The 16,640-nt window shown below is 44.2% G+C and overlaps 1 protein-coding gene and 1 long non-coding RNA gene across 2 annotated transcripts in view; both read left to right on the forward strand.

The window, feature by feature from the left end:
- The window catches only part of LOC132590295 (uncharacterized), a 394,082-nt gene that overhangs the window by 277,545 nt on the left and 99,897 nt on the right, over positions 1 to 16,640 (forward strand). The window lies entirely within an intron of this gene.
- Positions 1 to 16,640, forward strand: part of ITPKA (inositol-trisphosphate 3-kinase A) — a 105,931-nt gene that overhangs the window by 72,152 nt on the left and 17,139 nt on the right. The window contains exon 2 of the mRNA XM_060262320.1: positions 16,226 to 16,322. Within this exon, the coding sequence (XP_060118303.1) occupies positions 16,226 to 16,322 (97 nt within the window). The remainder of the gene's footprint in view (positions 1 to 16,225; positions 16,323 to 16,640) is intronic.

Here is a 16,640-nt window from a genome sequence, read left to right on the forward strand (position 1 = left end):
GGTTGGAACATAGACTTGGATTACTGTGATATTGAATGGTTTGCCTTGAATATGGATTGAGATCATTCTGTCATTTTTGAGATGGTATCCCATTACTGCCTTTCTCAATCTCTTGTTAACTATAAAGGCCACACCATTTCTTCTATGGGACTCTTGCCCACAGTAATAGATGTAGTGATCCTCTGAGTAAAATAGGCTAAGCATATTTTTCTGCAAATTTGGAGTAATCTCTTGGTTTGCAGAAACATCTGATTATTTTTTTTTTAAAAAATGGGGATTTAACCCCCTCCCCCTTTTTAAAATGTGGTTTAAAAAAAAACACTAGTTGATCTAGTAGCGATCATCACTACAATTGTCAGCTTCAGGCCTGGCTACCATGAAAGATAATGGCAGGAATGGCCATTATAGGTCCAGCTGCCGCAGCAACAAATTCCAGTAGTGGCTTTGTCTGGGCTCAGCCACAGCCAGAGTTCCCTCTAAGCTAGGTGTTCTGGGTGCACTGATTTCCGACCCTTAGCACACAGCTTTCCCTCTCAGTGCAGGGGTAGTTGGCGACCTGCCCTCCTGCTTAGCCCCCACCTGCAGAGTGCAGCAACCTGGGAGTTTTTGCCTGGAAGCTACCTTCCAGGTGTGGAGGTAGTAGAGTCAGGCTTGGAGCCTCATGGAGTGCCTGGCCGCCAGATTGTGGGGGAGGCTGAGGAGGGGATCTAGATGAGCATGGAGATGGTGGAAGATTTAAAAATATAGGCCTGCTCACAACTCTAAGGCTAGTTGATCTTTTGGCTAACAAAGTAAAATTTCTGCTCACAAGACAACATGGCTTAGAGAATAGCAGTGGCATACACCAGGAAGAGGCTGCTGGCCTGGCGTTCTGTCAGAGCACACTGGGAGTTTCTTCCTGCCTGCCTGCCACGACAGAGCACTTGGGGAGCCATATTGGGACCGACTGTGTGGCAGAGGATTCCAGGAGAGCCTCTGAGGCTGGCTGTTACAGTGGAGGATGCTGGGAGCTGGTCTGAGATTGGAGTAGATCCTGGGTACTGTTGCTATCACTGTAGGTGGGTTGTGGGACCTGGAGTTGCAATGGGAGGGGGAAGAGATGAGATTCTCCCCCCTCTCATGAGTCTCATGCCTAATCTGTTTCTTTATAACACATCAGTTTCTCCTCATTACTGAGCTGATGTACTGAACTGAGCCTTTTACACTGTTGTTCCTATGTCAACAACCCTTGTGGTTATTTTCCTTGGTATTCATGGGCCCAGCTATAGAGATGTGAAACTAAATCAATCTCATGTGGGGATTTGGAGTGAGTTGCAGTTGGTGTGCTAGTGATGCTGCTTGTTGTCATCTGAATTCGTAGGCTGGCAAATTTCATGGTAATGTGTTTGATGAGGATCAGTAAACTTCAGCTCCGTCCAGAGAAGACTAAGGTGCTGTTTGATAAGCTCAGCCTGTTCTGGATAAGTTGTATTCAGACATTCAAGGTTGCCGGTGAAGAAGGAATGATGCATAACTCCCTGACCTCCTTGGAGGAAAGGCAGGGTAAAAATGTAATAAATAAATAAATGTTATGACTTTGACTTGTGCTCCACTGGAGACACGTTACCTTAAATCAGGGGTGTCAAACTCATTTGTTATGAAGGCTGGATTTGATATAAATGAGACCTTGTCGGGCTGGGCCATGTGTGTCATAAAATGTAATGCCAGGTAGCGGACATATAAACTGTATAAAGGGCACAAACCAACACAATTAAAGATTTTTTTTTGCTTAAAATAAAACATGCTTAAAACATTAGCACACTTGCAATATTTTGTTTTACAGTCTCTGATAAATGTCACCTCTTGCTATGAATGATTGCATCAAAAACTGCAGACAATGTCTGTGCTGTACCAATCTTGAATATGCTATTCAGGTTCAGGTGTGCACATCTGTAAATTGCAAACCTACTTTTGATTTACTGACATTCATTACGAAGATCTCATAGTCAAAGCTTTGAGCCTAAGACCCAGAGGAAAACATGAAGCAGCTGGGCATTATGAGCTTTTGTACATAAGTTGCTTCATGTGCTGGTCAAGAAGAAGAAGAAGATGATGATGATATTGGATTTATATCCTGCCGTCCACTCCGAATTTCAGAGTCTCAGAGTGGCTTACAATCTCCTTTACCTTCCTCCCCCGCAACAGACACCCTGTGAGGTAGGTGGAACTGAGAGGGCTCTCACAGCAGCTGCCCTTTCAAGGACAACTGCTGCAAGAGCTATGGCTGACCCAAGGCCATTCCAGCAGCTGCGAGTAGAGGAGTGGGGAATCAAACCCGGTTCCCCCATATAAGAGATTGCACACTTAACCACTACACCAAGCTGACTCTCATATGAAGGCACCATGGCACAGACTGAGGGCTATGTGCTTGTCTGCAAAACTATAGTATTCCCCAGAAAAACAACTACAACTCCTATGTGGCAGTTCAAGAACAGAGAGACAGCCATGTACAATGGTCAGTATCAGCCTATCATCTGGGAAGTCTAAATTCAAGATCTCCATTCAAAGGGAAATATGAAAGAGAAATCAAGGGAATTTTGCTGGGTAAACCTGGGCTTGGACACACTCAGCCTAATGCTGGTTTGTGGTTATTTCTCTTCTAATAGTTCATATGCTTTCCTATTGAGAAAGACTGGAGGGCATGAATACAGTGAAAAAGAGGAGGGGAACCCAGTTGCACCCATAACAAGCCCTACAAAACACACTCTCTCTCTCTAAGGCAAAAAGCTCATACCTAGTGATAAAACATCACTAGTCTTAAAAGTGCTTTTTTTGTATCTCGCCTGATGGTAAGAACTGGGCAAAGGAAGCTCTGGCACTTTTCTTCCTTCCCCAAGGGCAAGGGATGAGGACGGGGAGGAGCCTTAGCCACTAGAAAGAAGAGAGGCTTAGTTCAGTCGTTCTGCAGGGTGATTAATTGAGCCTGGCAAACTTAATCACACAGCAGAGCTATAGAACCAAACTCCTTCATTGGCTGAGGCTTCCTTCATTGGAAGAGGGAAAGAGCAGGAGAGACTGCTTTGTTGGCTGGCTGATTGCAGGAGAGAAACACAAAATGGTGACCATAGGAAGCAGCCGAGGGAGAGGGAAGCAGACAATGGCCAGTTGCTGGTGGGCCTCATTATATCTGCAGGCCGCATGTTTGATACCCCTGCCTTAAATTAATAATAATCTCCTCCCAAGGCATCATATCCAAATCTCAGATGTGGTTTCATGCCATATTAAGTTCTAATGCAGACATTCCATCACTTACCAAATAGCTACTGGTTTGAGTTCACGGTTCTGGCTGTCACTTACAAAGCCCTTTATGGCTTCAGGCCCACATACCTGCAAGACTGTGTCTCTTATTATGTATGCTCTGCCACAGGAACTGTACTTATCTGATCGAAGGTGCCACCCTTCAGACAGGCAAAATTGGCAACTGCCTGTTCATGCACACACTCTGTGGTGGCTCCCACATTACAGAATGGTCTGCCTACAGAAGCCCCCCCCCCACTTTTTTCATTTCACAGAGACTGAAAAATATAAATGTTCAGAAAGACATTCTTATAAAGGGATCAGAACAATAGTATACAGATTGTATTGTACTTTTTTCAGTGTTTATTGTACATTTTGGCCCTCTTCACTGGAATGATTGTGTCTTCTATGTTTGTAACCCCTTCCTTGCATTATGGTATGTCAAGCCTTGCTGATTTTGTTGCCTTAGACAGTTTTCTGCCTGCCTTATTTTTAATTCTGTTATCTAGCCCCACTGCATTGTTTCATTCATTAAACATTTAAACAAGGCTTTTCTGTTTGAATGAATGGTTTTCTTGTTTTGTAATTTGGCTTGCAGCTTAGTGAAAAAGGTGGGCTATAAATGAATTTAATTAGTTATCTAATAAAGATGTTTTTTACACAAGAGTTGTTGGAGACTAGCATGGTTATCTTTAAACTAGTTCTAAATACAGGTCCCTGCTCCCTTACAACTGTGCTGAAGTTAGAGGATGACAAAAGTTTTATAAGTGTAATAGTTAAGTGCCTCCATGTTCAAAGGGAGCATATGTCATTATCATATGCTGGGTGCAAACAGGAAAAGATGCCACTATCCTGTCTGCCTTTTGAGCTTCCTAGAAATGAATAGATGGACCCAGTCCAACAAGTACAACTATGTTCTCCCTCTGAGGCAGGAGGACATCTTGTGGGTGATTCCTAACCTACTTGCAGAGAGGCAGGACTTGAAGTTTAACTTCCTGTTCTGATTAGGAGTCACCCCTCCCTCAGTTCTTTTCCTGCTTTAGAAGGGAGAGCATCTTAATCAGGCTTTGCCTGCTTCAGTTTTTTCTTCCTTCTTTCTTTCTTTCTTTCTTTCTTTCTTTCTTTCTTTCTTTCTTTCTTTCTTTCTTTCTTTCTTTCTTTCTTTCTCCCTTCTTCCTTCCTTCCTTCCTTCCTCTTTCTTTCTTTCTTTCTTTCTTTCTTTCTTTCTTTCTTTCTTTCTTTCTTTCTTTCTTTCTTTCTTTCTTTCTTTCTTTCTTTCCTCCCCTCCCCCCTTCCTTCCTTCCTTCCTTCCTTCCTTCCTTCCTTCCTTCCTTCCTTCCTTCCTTCCTTCCTTCCTTCCTTCCTCCCCTCCCTTCCCTTCCCTTCCCTTCCCTTCCCTTCCTACAAAAATCTACCCTCGATTTCTTTCCTTATCTACTCTATCCTGCGATCTTTTCTAGATAAGGAGACAGAGTATAGGCAATAGACAGGCGCTAGGCTGTCGAGGTGCCTTTTTTCGGCCGTGTTTTAAGTGCAATTCTTGTGCCGTCGCAGGTATTACCTGGGGGAACTCGAACGGCCCATTGGCCCAGGAGTGGTTCATACAGGGCCCGTGTTCCTGCCAGCTAGCAGGAGGCCCGACCCAGGGATCGCCTTCAGTGCGGAGCCGACAAGACCCGTAGCTGGCTTGTTTGGATCTTTCCGCCATAGCCGCCTCATTGCGCCTTTTGGAAAAGTGTGCCAAAGTGGCAAGCGGTTTGTGCGGCAGCGTGTCCAAGAAGGAGAGGCTTGCAGGTCCTGGGAGGTCGTGCTTCTTTCTCTGGGTGGTGAGCTAGAAGTCGAAAGGCTTTCCTTACAATATTGTATCATGTCTACTCCGGTGGGCTCGGCTCCTCTGCATGGAGACCAAATGCCCAACGTTCCTGCGCCCTTGCAAGGTAATCCAGTCCCAAGGCCTTGCTTCCAGAATTTTTTGCCCAGCTCTCAGAGCAGTTAATAGAGGGGCTTTCTAAGGCATGTGGCAAAAGAGGTAGGAGAAGACATAGGTCCTCCTCCTCTTCTTCCTCCTCCTCCCCCCCTTCCCCTTGTATAAGACAGAAGTCTTCCAGGGGAGCTAAATGGCCAATTAAAGCGACCCAAAAACAGGGAAACTAAGATATTACTGACCCGTCCATGGGCACAAGCTGTGCTATTGGGGATGATCAAAGCAATAGGGAAGAGGGAGAGTTCTCCTCAGGAGAGGAGGAGATGGATATTGAGGTCCCTGAACCCTCAGCCAGATTCTTTAAAGTAGAGGATCATAGCTATATAATGGCAAAAACCTTAATGGCCCTAGATTTACACAATGATCTTGATGTAGAAGAGGATCAGAAACAACAACCCAGTAAGCATTATAAGCAGGGGGATTCAGAATTTCCCCTCAAGCCGGCATTTCCCTTTCCCTCATATTTTGAAAGGCAGATGAGGGCAGAATGGAAGAAACCATTTGCCAATAAAGAATACCCTGGGTTCTTGAAAAGATTGTACCACCTCTGTTCCTTCACAGACAAGATGGGCATGGTTCCTTAAAGAACAGCCTGGATAAGAAAGCGGATTTTGCATTGCGCAAGGCCCATGAGGGCGCAGCCATGATTCTAAAGGCAACTGCTGTGGGTTCCATGGTTGCACGGACCAGCATAGTTTGAATGAGAAAATTAATTCAGATGTTACCAGATGACAATTGCAATGCTCTGGATGGGGCAAATAGGATCCTGAAGGCAATCTCCTTCCTCATAGATTCAACCTTAGATTCACTGGTGTTTGCCTTTCGAGTTATTTCGTCCACTACTGCAGCTAGATGCAGTGTGGCTCAGGGCTTGGTCAGTGGACTCTCATTTCAAAAATTTTGTTATGGCTTACCCGTTTCACGGAGGTAGGCTGTTCGGGGAGGATCTGGATAAGATCCTTGTGGAGACCAAGGACAAGAAAAAGGCTATGCCAAAATTTTTGCGCAGACAAGACAAAAGGCAGTCCTTTTCGTCATCCTTTTGGACCCAGCACACTCTTCCTAGAGCCAATCAGGATTCCCAAAGGTCATCATAGAACCAAAAGAACTCCTTTTGTAGGCAAAGCTTCCCCAAATAGATTTGGAAAGTCAGGCAACAAGCAATCCGCCAGACCAGACAGCGATCCTAAGTCCAACAAGGCATGACTGCCTTCTGTTGCTGGTCGGAGCAAGACTTCAGTATTTCGTCCTCCAGTGGATGACGTTTCCAGCAGACAGATGGTGCCAAGAAGTCATCTCTGATAGTTACAAAATCGACTTCATGTCCTTTCCACCTCCTCAATTTGTTCCTTCCCCAATTCACAGAAAGCCAGAAAAGACATCGAACTCTGCAGGCTATTCAACACCTCCTCAACATAGGAGCAATAGAAAGAGTGCCAGTTTCGGAACAACAACGAGACTACTTTATTTTTTTCACGGTTCCAAAGATATCAGGGACTGGCGTGCTATATTGGATCTAAAGTATGTCAACAGATTTGTAGTTCCGAAGCACTTCTGGATGGAAACGCTGAGAGTTATAGTGGAAGCACTACAACCTCAAGAGCTCCTGACTTCGGTAGATCTCATGGAAGCCTATCTGCATGTTCCAATCTTCGTGGGGCATCGGAAATTTCTATGATTTTGTTACAGAGACCAACATTTTCAGTTTTGAGCCCTCCCCTTTGGTCTGGCTTCAGCCCCCAGGATGTTTATGAAACTTCTGGTGACACTAGTAGTCATGCTGAGAGAGGGGCATAAATATACACCCATACCTGGACGACAGCTTGATTTGTGTTCCGTCTCTGGAAAGAGCAAATCAGGACACGCAAACGACCATCAACTGCCTTCAGTCCTTAGGATTCCTGGTGAGTCTTCAGAAGAGTTCCTTATCCCCGAACCACCGTTTGGAACATCTCGGGGTAATCCTGGATAAGCTGACGACACGTCTCTACCTACTGACCCAGAAGGCTGCACGTATCAGAGAGGCAGCGAGGATGATTATCAGGAGCAGACACTCGTCCCTAATGTCTCTGGCTGTGCTGCAGGGTCTCCTGATTTCCACGATTGACACCATTCAATAGGGTAGGTTCCACTCTCAAAAACTGCAAGCGTTACTTCAGCCATACTAAGCCAAGATCTCTCAGAAGGTAGATATGCCTGTTCGGCTTCCCCTCTCAGTCAAACACAGCTTGGTATGGTGGACGAAAACATTGAATTTGTCCAAGGGGAAAGTGTTCTGGATCACGGAGTACCTTCAGATCTTTACAGATGCTAGCCTATCAGGTTGGGGAGCTACCCTTCAAAATTCTTTGATTCAAGGGAAGTGGTATCGAATGGAGACCAGTCTGCCTTTCAACATCCTAGAGTTACGTGCCGTTCGACTAGCACTGATTCAATTCTCGGACAAGGTGGAAGCAGCTCATGCTCTCATATGGACCGACAATGTGGCTGCGAAGGCATATATAAGCAAACGGGGGCTCCAGGTTGGAGGGTCTACACAAGGAAGCCTCCATGCTATTTTCATGGGCCCAAGTGCACTTGGCGTTGATCCAGGCCGAGCATATCAGGGGAGTGGACAACATCAGAGTGGACTGGCTGAGTCGCCAGGAGATCAAGCAGTCGGAATGGTCTCTCAACCTTCGGAATGGTCTCTCAACCTTCTAATATATTAGAAGTAGGAAACCAGCCAGGGAGGCAGTGGGGCCCTTGGATGACCATGGGGTAAAAGGATTACTGAAGGAGGATGGGGAAATGGCTGAGAAGCTGAATGCATTTTTTGCCTCTGTTTTCACTGTGGAAGACGAGAACTTTTTGCCCGCTCCAGAACCACTAATTTTGGAAGGGGTGTTGAAAGACCTGAGTCAGATTGAGGTGACAAAAGAGGAGGTCCTACAACTGATAGACAAATTAAAAAAGTAAAAAGTCACCGGGTCCGGATGGCATACATCCGAGAGTTCTGAAAGAACTCAAAGTTGAACTTGTGGATCTTCTAACAAAAATCTGTAGTCTTTCATTGAAATCTGCCTCCGTTCCTGAGGACTGGAAGGTAGCAAATGTCACCCCCATCTTTAAAAAGGGTTCCATAGGAGATCCGGGAAATTACAGGCCAGTCAGTCTGACTTCAATACCGGGAAAGTTGGTAGAAACCATTATCAAGGACAGAATGAGTAGGCACATTGATGAACACGGGTTATTGAGGAAGACTCAGCATGGGTTCTGCAAGGGAAGATCTTGTCTCGCTAACCTGTTACATTTCTTTGAGGGGGTGGACAAACATGTGGACAAAGGAGACCTGATAGATGTTGTTTACCTTGACTTCCGGAAAGATTTTGATAAAGTTCCTCATCAAAGGCTCCTTAGAAAGCTTGAGAGTCATTGAGTAAAAGGACAGGTCCTCTTGTGGATCAAAAACTGGCGAATTAATAGGAAGCAGAGAGTGAGTATAAATGGGCAGTCTTCGCAGTGGAGGACGGTAAGCAGTGGGGTGCCGCAGGGCTCGGTACTGGGTCCCATGCTCTTTAACTTGTTCATAAATGATTTAGAGTTGGGAGTGAGCAGTGAAGTGGCCAGGTTTGCGGATGACACTAAATTGTTCAGGGTGGTGAGAACCAGAGAGGATTGTGAGGAACTCCAAAGGGATCTGTTGAGGCTGGGTGAGTGGGCGTCAACGTGGCAGATGCGGTTCAATGTGGCCAAGTGCAAAGTAATGCACATTGGGGCCAAGAATCCCAGCTACAAATACAAGTTGATGGGGTGGGAACTGGCAGAGACTGACCAAGAGAGAGATCTTGGGGTCGTGGTAGATAACTCACTGAAAATGTCAAGACAGTGTGCGTCTGCAATAAAAAAGGCCAACGCCATGCTGCGAATTATTAGGAAGGGAACTGAAAACAAATCAGCCAGTATCATAATGCCCCTGTATAAATCGATGGTGCGGTCTCATTTGGAGTACTGTGTGCAGTTCTGGTCGCCGCACCTCAAAAAGGATATTATAGCATTGGAGAAAGTCCAGAAAAGGGCAACTAGAATGATTAAAGGGTTGGAGCACTTTCCCTATGAAGAAAGGTTGAAACGCTTGGGACTCTTTAGCTTGGAGAAACGTCGACTGCGGGGTGACATGATAGAGGTTTACAAGATAATGCATGGGATAGAGAAAGTAGAGAAAGAATTACTTTTCTCCCTTTCTCACAATACAAGAACTCGTGGGCATTCGATGAAATTGCTGAGCAGACAGGTTAAAACGGATAAAAGGAAGTACTTCTTCACCCAAAGGGTGATTAACATGTGGAATTCACTGCCACAGGAGGTGGTGGCGGCCACAAGTATAGCCACCTTCAAGAGGGGTTTAGATAAAAATATGGAGCACAGGTCCATCAGTGGCTATTAGCCACAGTGTGTGTGTATATATAAAATTTTTTGCCACTGTGTAACACAGAGTGTTGGACTGGATGGGCCGTTGGCCTGATCCAACATGGCTTCTCTTATGTTCTTATATGTTCTAACCGCAGAGTGTTCAAACAGATTGCGAAACATTTTGGCCAGCCTCAAGTAGACCTGTTTGCCTCCAGCACAAACTATCAGCTGAAGCAATTCTTCACAAGGTACTATTGTCATATGGTGGAAGCAACGGACATTCTAACAGCTCTGTGGCTGAGGGAGCTACTCTACGCATTTCCACCCATTCCTCTTATACACAGACTAATTCAGAAAATCAGGGAGAGGAGGGCCGATGTGATACTAATTGCACCACAGTGACCACAGCGCCCCTGGTTTGCAGATCTAAAGGAGTTTTCTCTGGAAGCTCCAATGACACTTCCAGTTCAGGAGGATCTCCTTCAGCAGGGTACCATAGTACACCCACATCCAGAGTGGCTACACTTAACTGCCTGGAAATTGAGAGGGAAAAATTGTTAGGTTTAGAATACTCCAATTCCATAACATAGACTATAGTCGCTTCTAGAAAGCCCTCTACTCAATGGATTTACGTTACCTGGAAGGCGTTCATTCAGTGGGGCCGCTGTAAGCGGATTAACTGTCTGAGACCAAGATTGAGAAAGGTTCTGGACTTTCTTCAGGAGGGTCTCACCTTGGGTCTTCGAGCCACCACTCTGAAGAGGCAAGTGGCGGTTTTAGCATCTGTTTTACCTACGTTCGAAAAGGTGTCTGAATCCAAGCATCCTCATGTATCGCGTTTTCTTAGAGGTGCGACTTTGTCTCAACCACCGCAAATGCACAGATTTCCTACGTGGCATCTCAGCACAGTTCTTGCGGCCTTAACCAAGCATCCATTCGAGCCCATTCAGGAATCTTCCATGAATTATCTTCATATGAAGACACTCTTCCTTACAGCAATTACGTCTGCTCAACGAGTTTCAGAACTCGGAGCTTTGTCTATCAAATCTGAGTTATGTGTTTTTCATAAGGACAAAGTTGTGCTTCGGACAGATCCTACTTTCAGACCCAAAGTTTCCTCTGCATTTCATTTAAAGCAGGAGATATACTTGCCATCCTTCTGTCCACGTTCATCACACCCAAAGGAAAAGATGTGGCATACCTTGGATGTGCGGGGTGCACATAAGTGTTACATTGTTCAAACTGAGGAAATACACAAGACGGATGATCTCTTCATAAACGTTTCTCCCCCTTATAGGGGGAAAAAAATGTCGGCTGCGGCTATCAGTAAAACTATCAGACTTTGCATTGCCAAGGTATATAAAATTCAGAATGTTCCAGTGCCCAGGGGTATAACAGCTCATTCTGTTCGTAGTGCAGCTACCAATGCTGCATTTCATGGGAGAGCTTCTGTTCAAGAAGTCTGTAGGGCTGCCACCTGGTCGACCCTATCCACATTTATAAGACATTATAAGATAAATAACTACTCATCAGCGGATGCGGCCTTTGGGCATAGAGTGCTGCAACAGATACTGGAGGAGGAGGACAACATTTCCACACCCTAAATTGGGACACTGCTTTGGGATGTCTCACAAGATGTCCTCCTGCCTCAGAGGGAGAACGACCATTGGTTTCTTACCGTAAGGGGTCCTTCTCCTCTGAGGACAGGAGGACATCTTGGTCCGCCCAGGGTTTGTTCTCCTTCTCCAGATACCTGTTCCACAAAATTATGTTTTTTTCTGTGAAAGTTAGTCATAAACAACAGAGACTAGGAAACGCCTAAGGTTAAAGTATGGATTTAACGACAGGGTACGTGACCTTAGTACAGGGTTAGCATGATACCGGCAATGGTATGTTGAAGTTTTTTTACCTTTCATGACAAAATGCTGTTCTTAATTCTTTTTTTCCTGTTCTGGAATGTTTTTCCTTCTTGTTGAGTGCTATTAATAGTTTTTTACAAGTCTTTTTCCAATGAGTTACTGCTTCTTGGAGTACCCAAACTGAGGGAGGGGTGACTCCTAACCTAAAACTTCAAGTCCTGCCTCCATTCAAGTAGGTTAGGAATCACCTACAAGATGTTCTCCTGTCTTCAGAGGAGAAGGGACCCCTCATGGTAAGTACCCAATGGTCATTCTCAAGTCTTCTTCTTAGGCAGTATGGCACATTCTGCACATATTCAGGTGCAATGTTGAAACTGAGATTTACCGACTCAGCTCAAAGGATATATAGAAGTGAAAGAAATAATAGAGGAGGCCGACTGGCAATTAATTCAGGCTATAAAAAAAGTCTTTACCCCTTTTGTTTCTTGCTATCATAATAGCACTTTGTGGGCTTGTGTAGGCTTGTACCATTGAGCATGAGAGATCAGGTAGGGAAAAAAATTAATCATGATTCAAAGCACCAGCAGAGATTTTCTTTGCAAAAAGATGCAGGGGTCATGAAAATTAACCAGTGTAGGCAGGCTAGGCAGTATGATTTCTCCTCCATTCCTAATGGTAATAGATTAAAAAAAGCATTTTAACGTAGTCCACCAATTTAGTGCAAAAGTTTCTTTTACATTTAAAACCTATAATGAAATACGTGAGTGCTCAAACTGAGAGATCTTGGCAGAAAAATGTGTATCTTTTCCTCTGTTCTTGCAGTTCTAAATGTATTCCGTATCATCTCCACCTTTTAAATATGATAAGTAGTGGTGCAGCTTGTGAGTTTTACAGAATACAAACAGGCACTTGATCCAGTTAGAGTAATCGTGCACAGAAACAGGTTTTTGCATATGAATCAGCCATAGTGGGAGTGCCACAGGTTTCTGTGGAGGTGGGGGGAGTAAGAAGACTTTGGCTGCAATCCTGAACACACCTACCAGGGAATGCAGCCTACTGGACTTGGCAAGCTTTTGTTCTAAATAAATATGCTTAATATTGTATTGTTTAGCAGTGGGACAATCCATGCAGAAGTTACATTTTACATTTAGGGGCTCAGTGGCCCTGTTCTCTCCCTCCTCCGCTTACACAGTGCACTGATATTAATCACTTCTGCTCTTGAGGCAAGCTATAATTTGTCTTGTCTGATTTGCATAATAATGTTTCTTCTCCTACCTCCACACAAGGATTCCAAGCCAGGTTTAAACTGTGGTGTGAAATTCTGTGTTGGAGGGACAGGAGAACAAACTGAAATTTTCAGTTCAGGTGTCACGAACTGTTGTTTGTTATGGAAGCAGAAACAATTTCTGAGCTGCGAGGGGTTCTGAGGATTGCTGGGACTCATTCTCATAATGACAAAATATGGTGTGTTATGTGCAAATGGTGCACGTTATGACAATTGTAATCTGAGCACATTATATTGGTGTTCAGATCTGGTATTTGGTGCTTATTTTATTGTAGCAAGTCCTTGCTGTTTTCCCTTTATCCTGTTCTTTGAAGAGCAAAACATGGCTGAAGATCTAGTTTAGTGTGGGCAGGAGAGTACTTTTTATATTAGATAGCTGTGTGATATTTCCTGTGCACATTTGTAATGTTTAAGATTCTGTGTTATTCTGTATTATAGTAACTTGTTGAACAAGATCTCTGTAATATAATTTTCTGGGAACCTTGGGATTGATAAATTGTAGTGAGAAAATGGTTTTAAATTATTGTATTATCAAGTACTGTTATAATAATCATCCCAGTTTCACTTCCATTGAGCAGAGCTTCTCTTGGCTTCCTTTAAAAGGTCATTTTCTTCTGTTGACACAGCAGCTGTTCCATTTCCTCTTCTTTCTACAGCCCTATATTCAGACTTGTCCCAGCTGCACCAGGAAGGTGTTAAGCCAGGTAGCACTTGAAGTAGCATTCTCTGGCTCTGTTTAAAATATTAACAAAGATGCCTCTCCATGGTTGTCTTCACTTGTTAATTGGAGATGCATCAGTTAAAAGTATCAAATAAGTAGTTAGCCCCAATTGTCCAGATTATTGAGGAGTTGAAAATAAGGATTTGATATTTTCCACTTTGTATGAAATATGCTACCCAGTCCATATATTTTGAGGTTAAATAGCATGTGGATATATTGGGTATGTGACTTCCTTTTAAAAAAAACCCTGGAGGATAACAGTATGTGGTATTAGAACAAAGCAGGAGTCAAATTGCACCTTTAAGACAAAGTTTTATTTAGAAAGTAAGCTTTCATGTGCTAAAAGCACACTTCTTCAGATGAGGGGATCAGGTACACTGCATGTATTTCAGCCCACTGTACTTGATCCCCTTATGTTCAGAACTTATGTTCTGAATAAAACTTTGTTGGTCTTAAAGGTGCAACTTGACTCCTGCTTTGTTCAACTACTTCAGACCAACACGGCTGCCCACTTGGAAATATGTGGTATTCTCTGAGATGGGTGATGTCTTGTGAGAGTTGCCTGACCCGTTGATCAATACTTCTTTTATCTGCTTTGCATAATGAGTCATTTACATAATCAGTATCTTAATAACCATCTGATATAGTGGCACAGATGGTTTTTAGAGGATAAAAGGAACTCACTAGTGCAGTGTTTCCCATTTGCAGGGTCGTGACCCGGTACCAGACCACGGAAACCTAACTACTGGGTCACAAGAAAAGCCAAAGCTAGCCCCGCCCCCAGCAAAGCTAGCCCCACCTCATCTCTATGTTGTGCAGAGAGAAGCTGGGCTGCCTCTCCTTCCTTCTCCCCCTTTCCCAGTGTTTGAGAGAAGAGCTGGCATCCATTGACACTTTAGACCCATTAAGTATTCTTCAAGGTATGAGCTTTCATGTGCCTTGCAGTATGTTCTTTTGGGGAGATTTCCCAAGGAGGCCTGGGCAGCAAAGAAGGGTGTGTGTGTTTTTTTCAGCTGGGAGGGGTGGGGAGTGGGCATTCCAGTAGCTGTTTTTTTTTTACCAAACGACCCCTGGGCAGAATTTTTGCTGGTTGGGGTCATCTGATGGCAAGGAAGGCTTTCTTCCTTGCCCCCCCTTCTTTCTTTCTTTCCCTGCAAGTGATGCTCTGTATTCTTGGTGCTGGTGGGGGTGGGGGGAAGCAACAGTGAGAGGGCTTCTAGTGCCCTGGCCCCACTGGTGGACATTCTGGTGCTTTTTGGGCATTGTATGAGGGAATTTTGGACTGGATAGTCCACTGGCCTGATCCAACATGGCTCCTCTTACGTTTATGTTCTTCCTTTCCTTTCCTTTCCTTTCCTTTCCTTTCCTTTCCTTTCCTTTCCTTTCCTTTCCTTTCCTTTCCTTTCCTTTCCTTTCCTTTCCTTTCCTTTCCTTTCCTTTCCTTTTTGCTGGATGAAACTTTTCTGTTCATCATACTGTTGTTGCAGACATAGGAGCTGCCAATGAAAAGTTGGCTCCCCCAGTTGTAGCCAGGTGGCCTTCTATGAGATTTCTGTGTGAGTGAGTGAGAGTATGAGGCGTGGGGCAGAAAGAGATTATTGGAGATTACTGCGGTATATCTCAACAGCACTGGAAGAAATGGTACTATGAACTTGGCACCATTTTACTGGTCCTGCTTTTAACAGCTGTCTGACACCAAAATTAAACTCCTCCTGTAGATATTGAAAAGGATGAAAGTAGTTCACTGGCTAAGTATCTGCACAACAAGTTGCTTTTAAAGGCATGGGAAACACAGCCAGTAAAAAGCTGCAAGCCCCTCATAAATATCCTTTTTGGGACAACTGCAGAAAAGCTTATATGAACTTCATATAACTTAAAATTAATTCATTAATTGCAGTACAATTCTCTGCTACCTTTCACAGCAATTTCCCAGTGTTTCAACCAAAGTAAAGTATGAAAAATAGCTGTCGAAAGATTTTCTTGAAACCAAGCAAGCTTGGTTGTAGCTTGAGGCAGGGTTCTAGTAGTAGCAGCTGAAGGAAGGGCCTACTAAATGTGTCAGCATATTTTGAGGTAGAGCAACTGCCAGAGCCCAGTGTGGGTGGTATACAGTGCTGGCATTCCTGATGGCAATGGCAACAGCACTCCCAACTGCATACACTGGCCAGTGCTGTTGAGGAAGGGATGTGTAGGTGGTGCAGGCAATTGAACATGGGCATTAGGAGTGCTTGCAAGCTGGAGAAGAATACACAAACAGATAGGTGCATGCAAATGTGGGGGTGAAAAGAGAGGACCGCCCACTTTCCACCCCCATTTTGGCTCAGCATGAGTTCCAGAGAGATTTTTCTGAAAATGAATTTACTTCTGAAGAAGAGGCAGGTTTGGGGGAGTGCCCTGGAAGTGACATCACAGGAAAAGGTGGAGTTTTGGTTCAGTGTGCCCCAGAAGTGACATCACTTGGTCCTTGACACCACAGGAAATTACATAATTTCTGTCTCCTGGCTCCACCCCCAAAGTCTCCTGGCTCCACCCTCAAATTTTAGTGGGCCATGATGGAGAAGTGTAAAAATAACCGGGCCATGGAAAAGAAAAGTTTGGGAAACTCTGCACTAGTGCTAATAGTAAGCCATAGATGTACAAGCGCCTTAGTGCTTGATATACTCTGTATTAGTGGGTTGTAATGGATTTTCTTCCCCATTTTGTTGCAGAAAAAAGCATGGCAGACAATAAAAACAATTGTCAACTTGCCAATCATCAGCCCCTTCAAGAAGCGGTACTCCTGGGTGCAGCTGGCTGGTCACACAGGTAAAAACAAAAACCTTCCTGCTTTGTTTGGCCATTACAGAACATTGATAATAAAATTACAAAGATTATGAAGAACTTCTGACCTCAAAACAAGTTTGTCTTCTTTATCTCAGAGCTCCAAAATGGTTAGCCCAAATAAACTAGGTTATTTCTGGGGAGGAGCAAAAATACCACCTTGTTTGAAATAGGCTACCCATTCCATATTACAGTGGCGTGCACATTTTAGAAGCAGAATGTATTTCATTAAAATGCTTGGCCAGTTTTTCTGGAAGTAAATACAGGTAAGATTATAAAGTGCCTGTGGCTCTGGGATCATTC

The sequence above is a fragment of the Heteronotia binoei genome, chromosome 21 (genome assembly GCF_032191835.1).
Source record: "Heteronotia binoei isolate CCM8104 ecotype False Entrance Well chromosome 21, APGP_CSIRO_Hbin_v1, whole genome shotgun sequence".
Classification (NCBI taxonomy): Eukaryota; Metazoa; Chordata; class Lepidosauria; order Squamata; family Gekkonidae; genus Heteronotia; species Heteronotia binoei.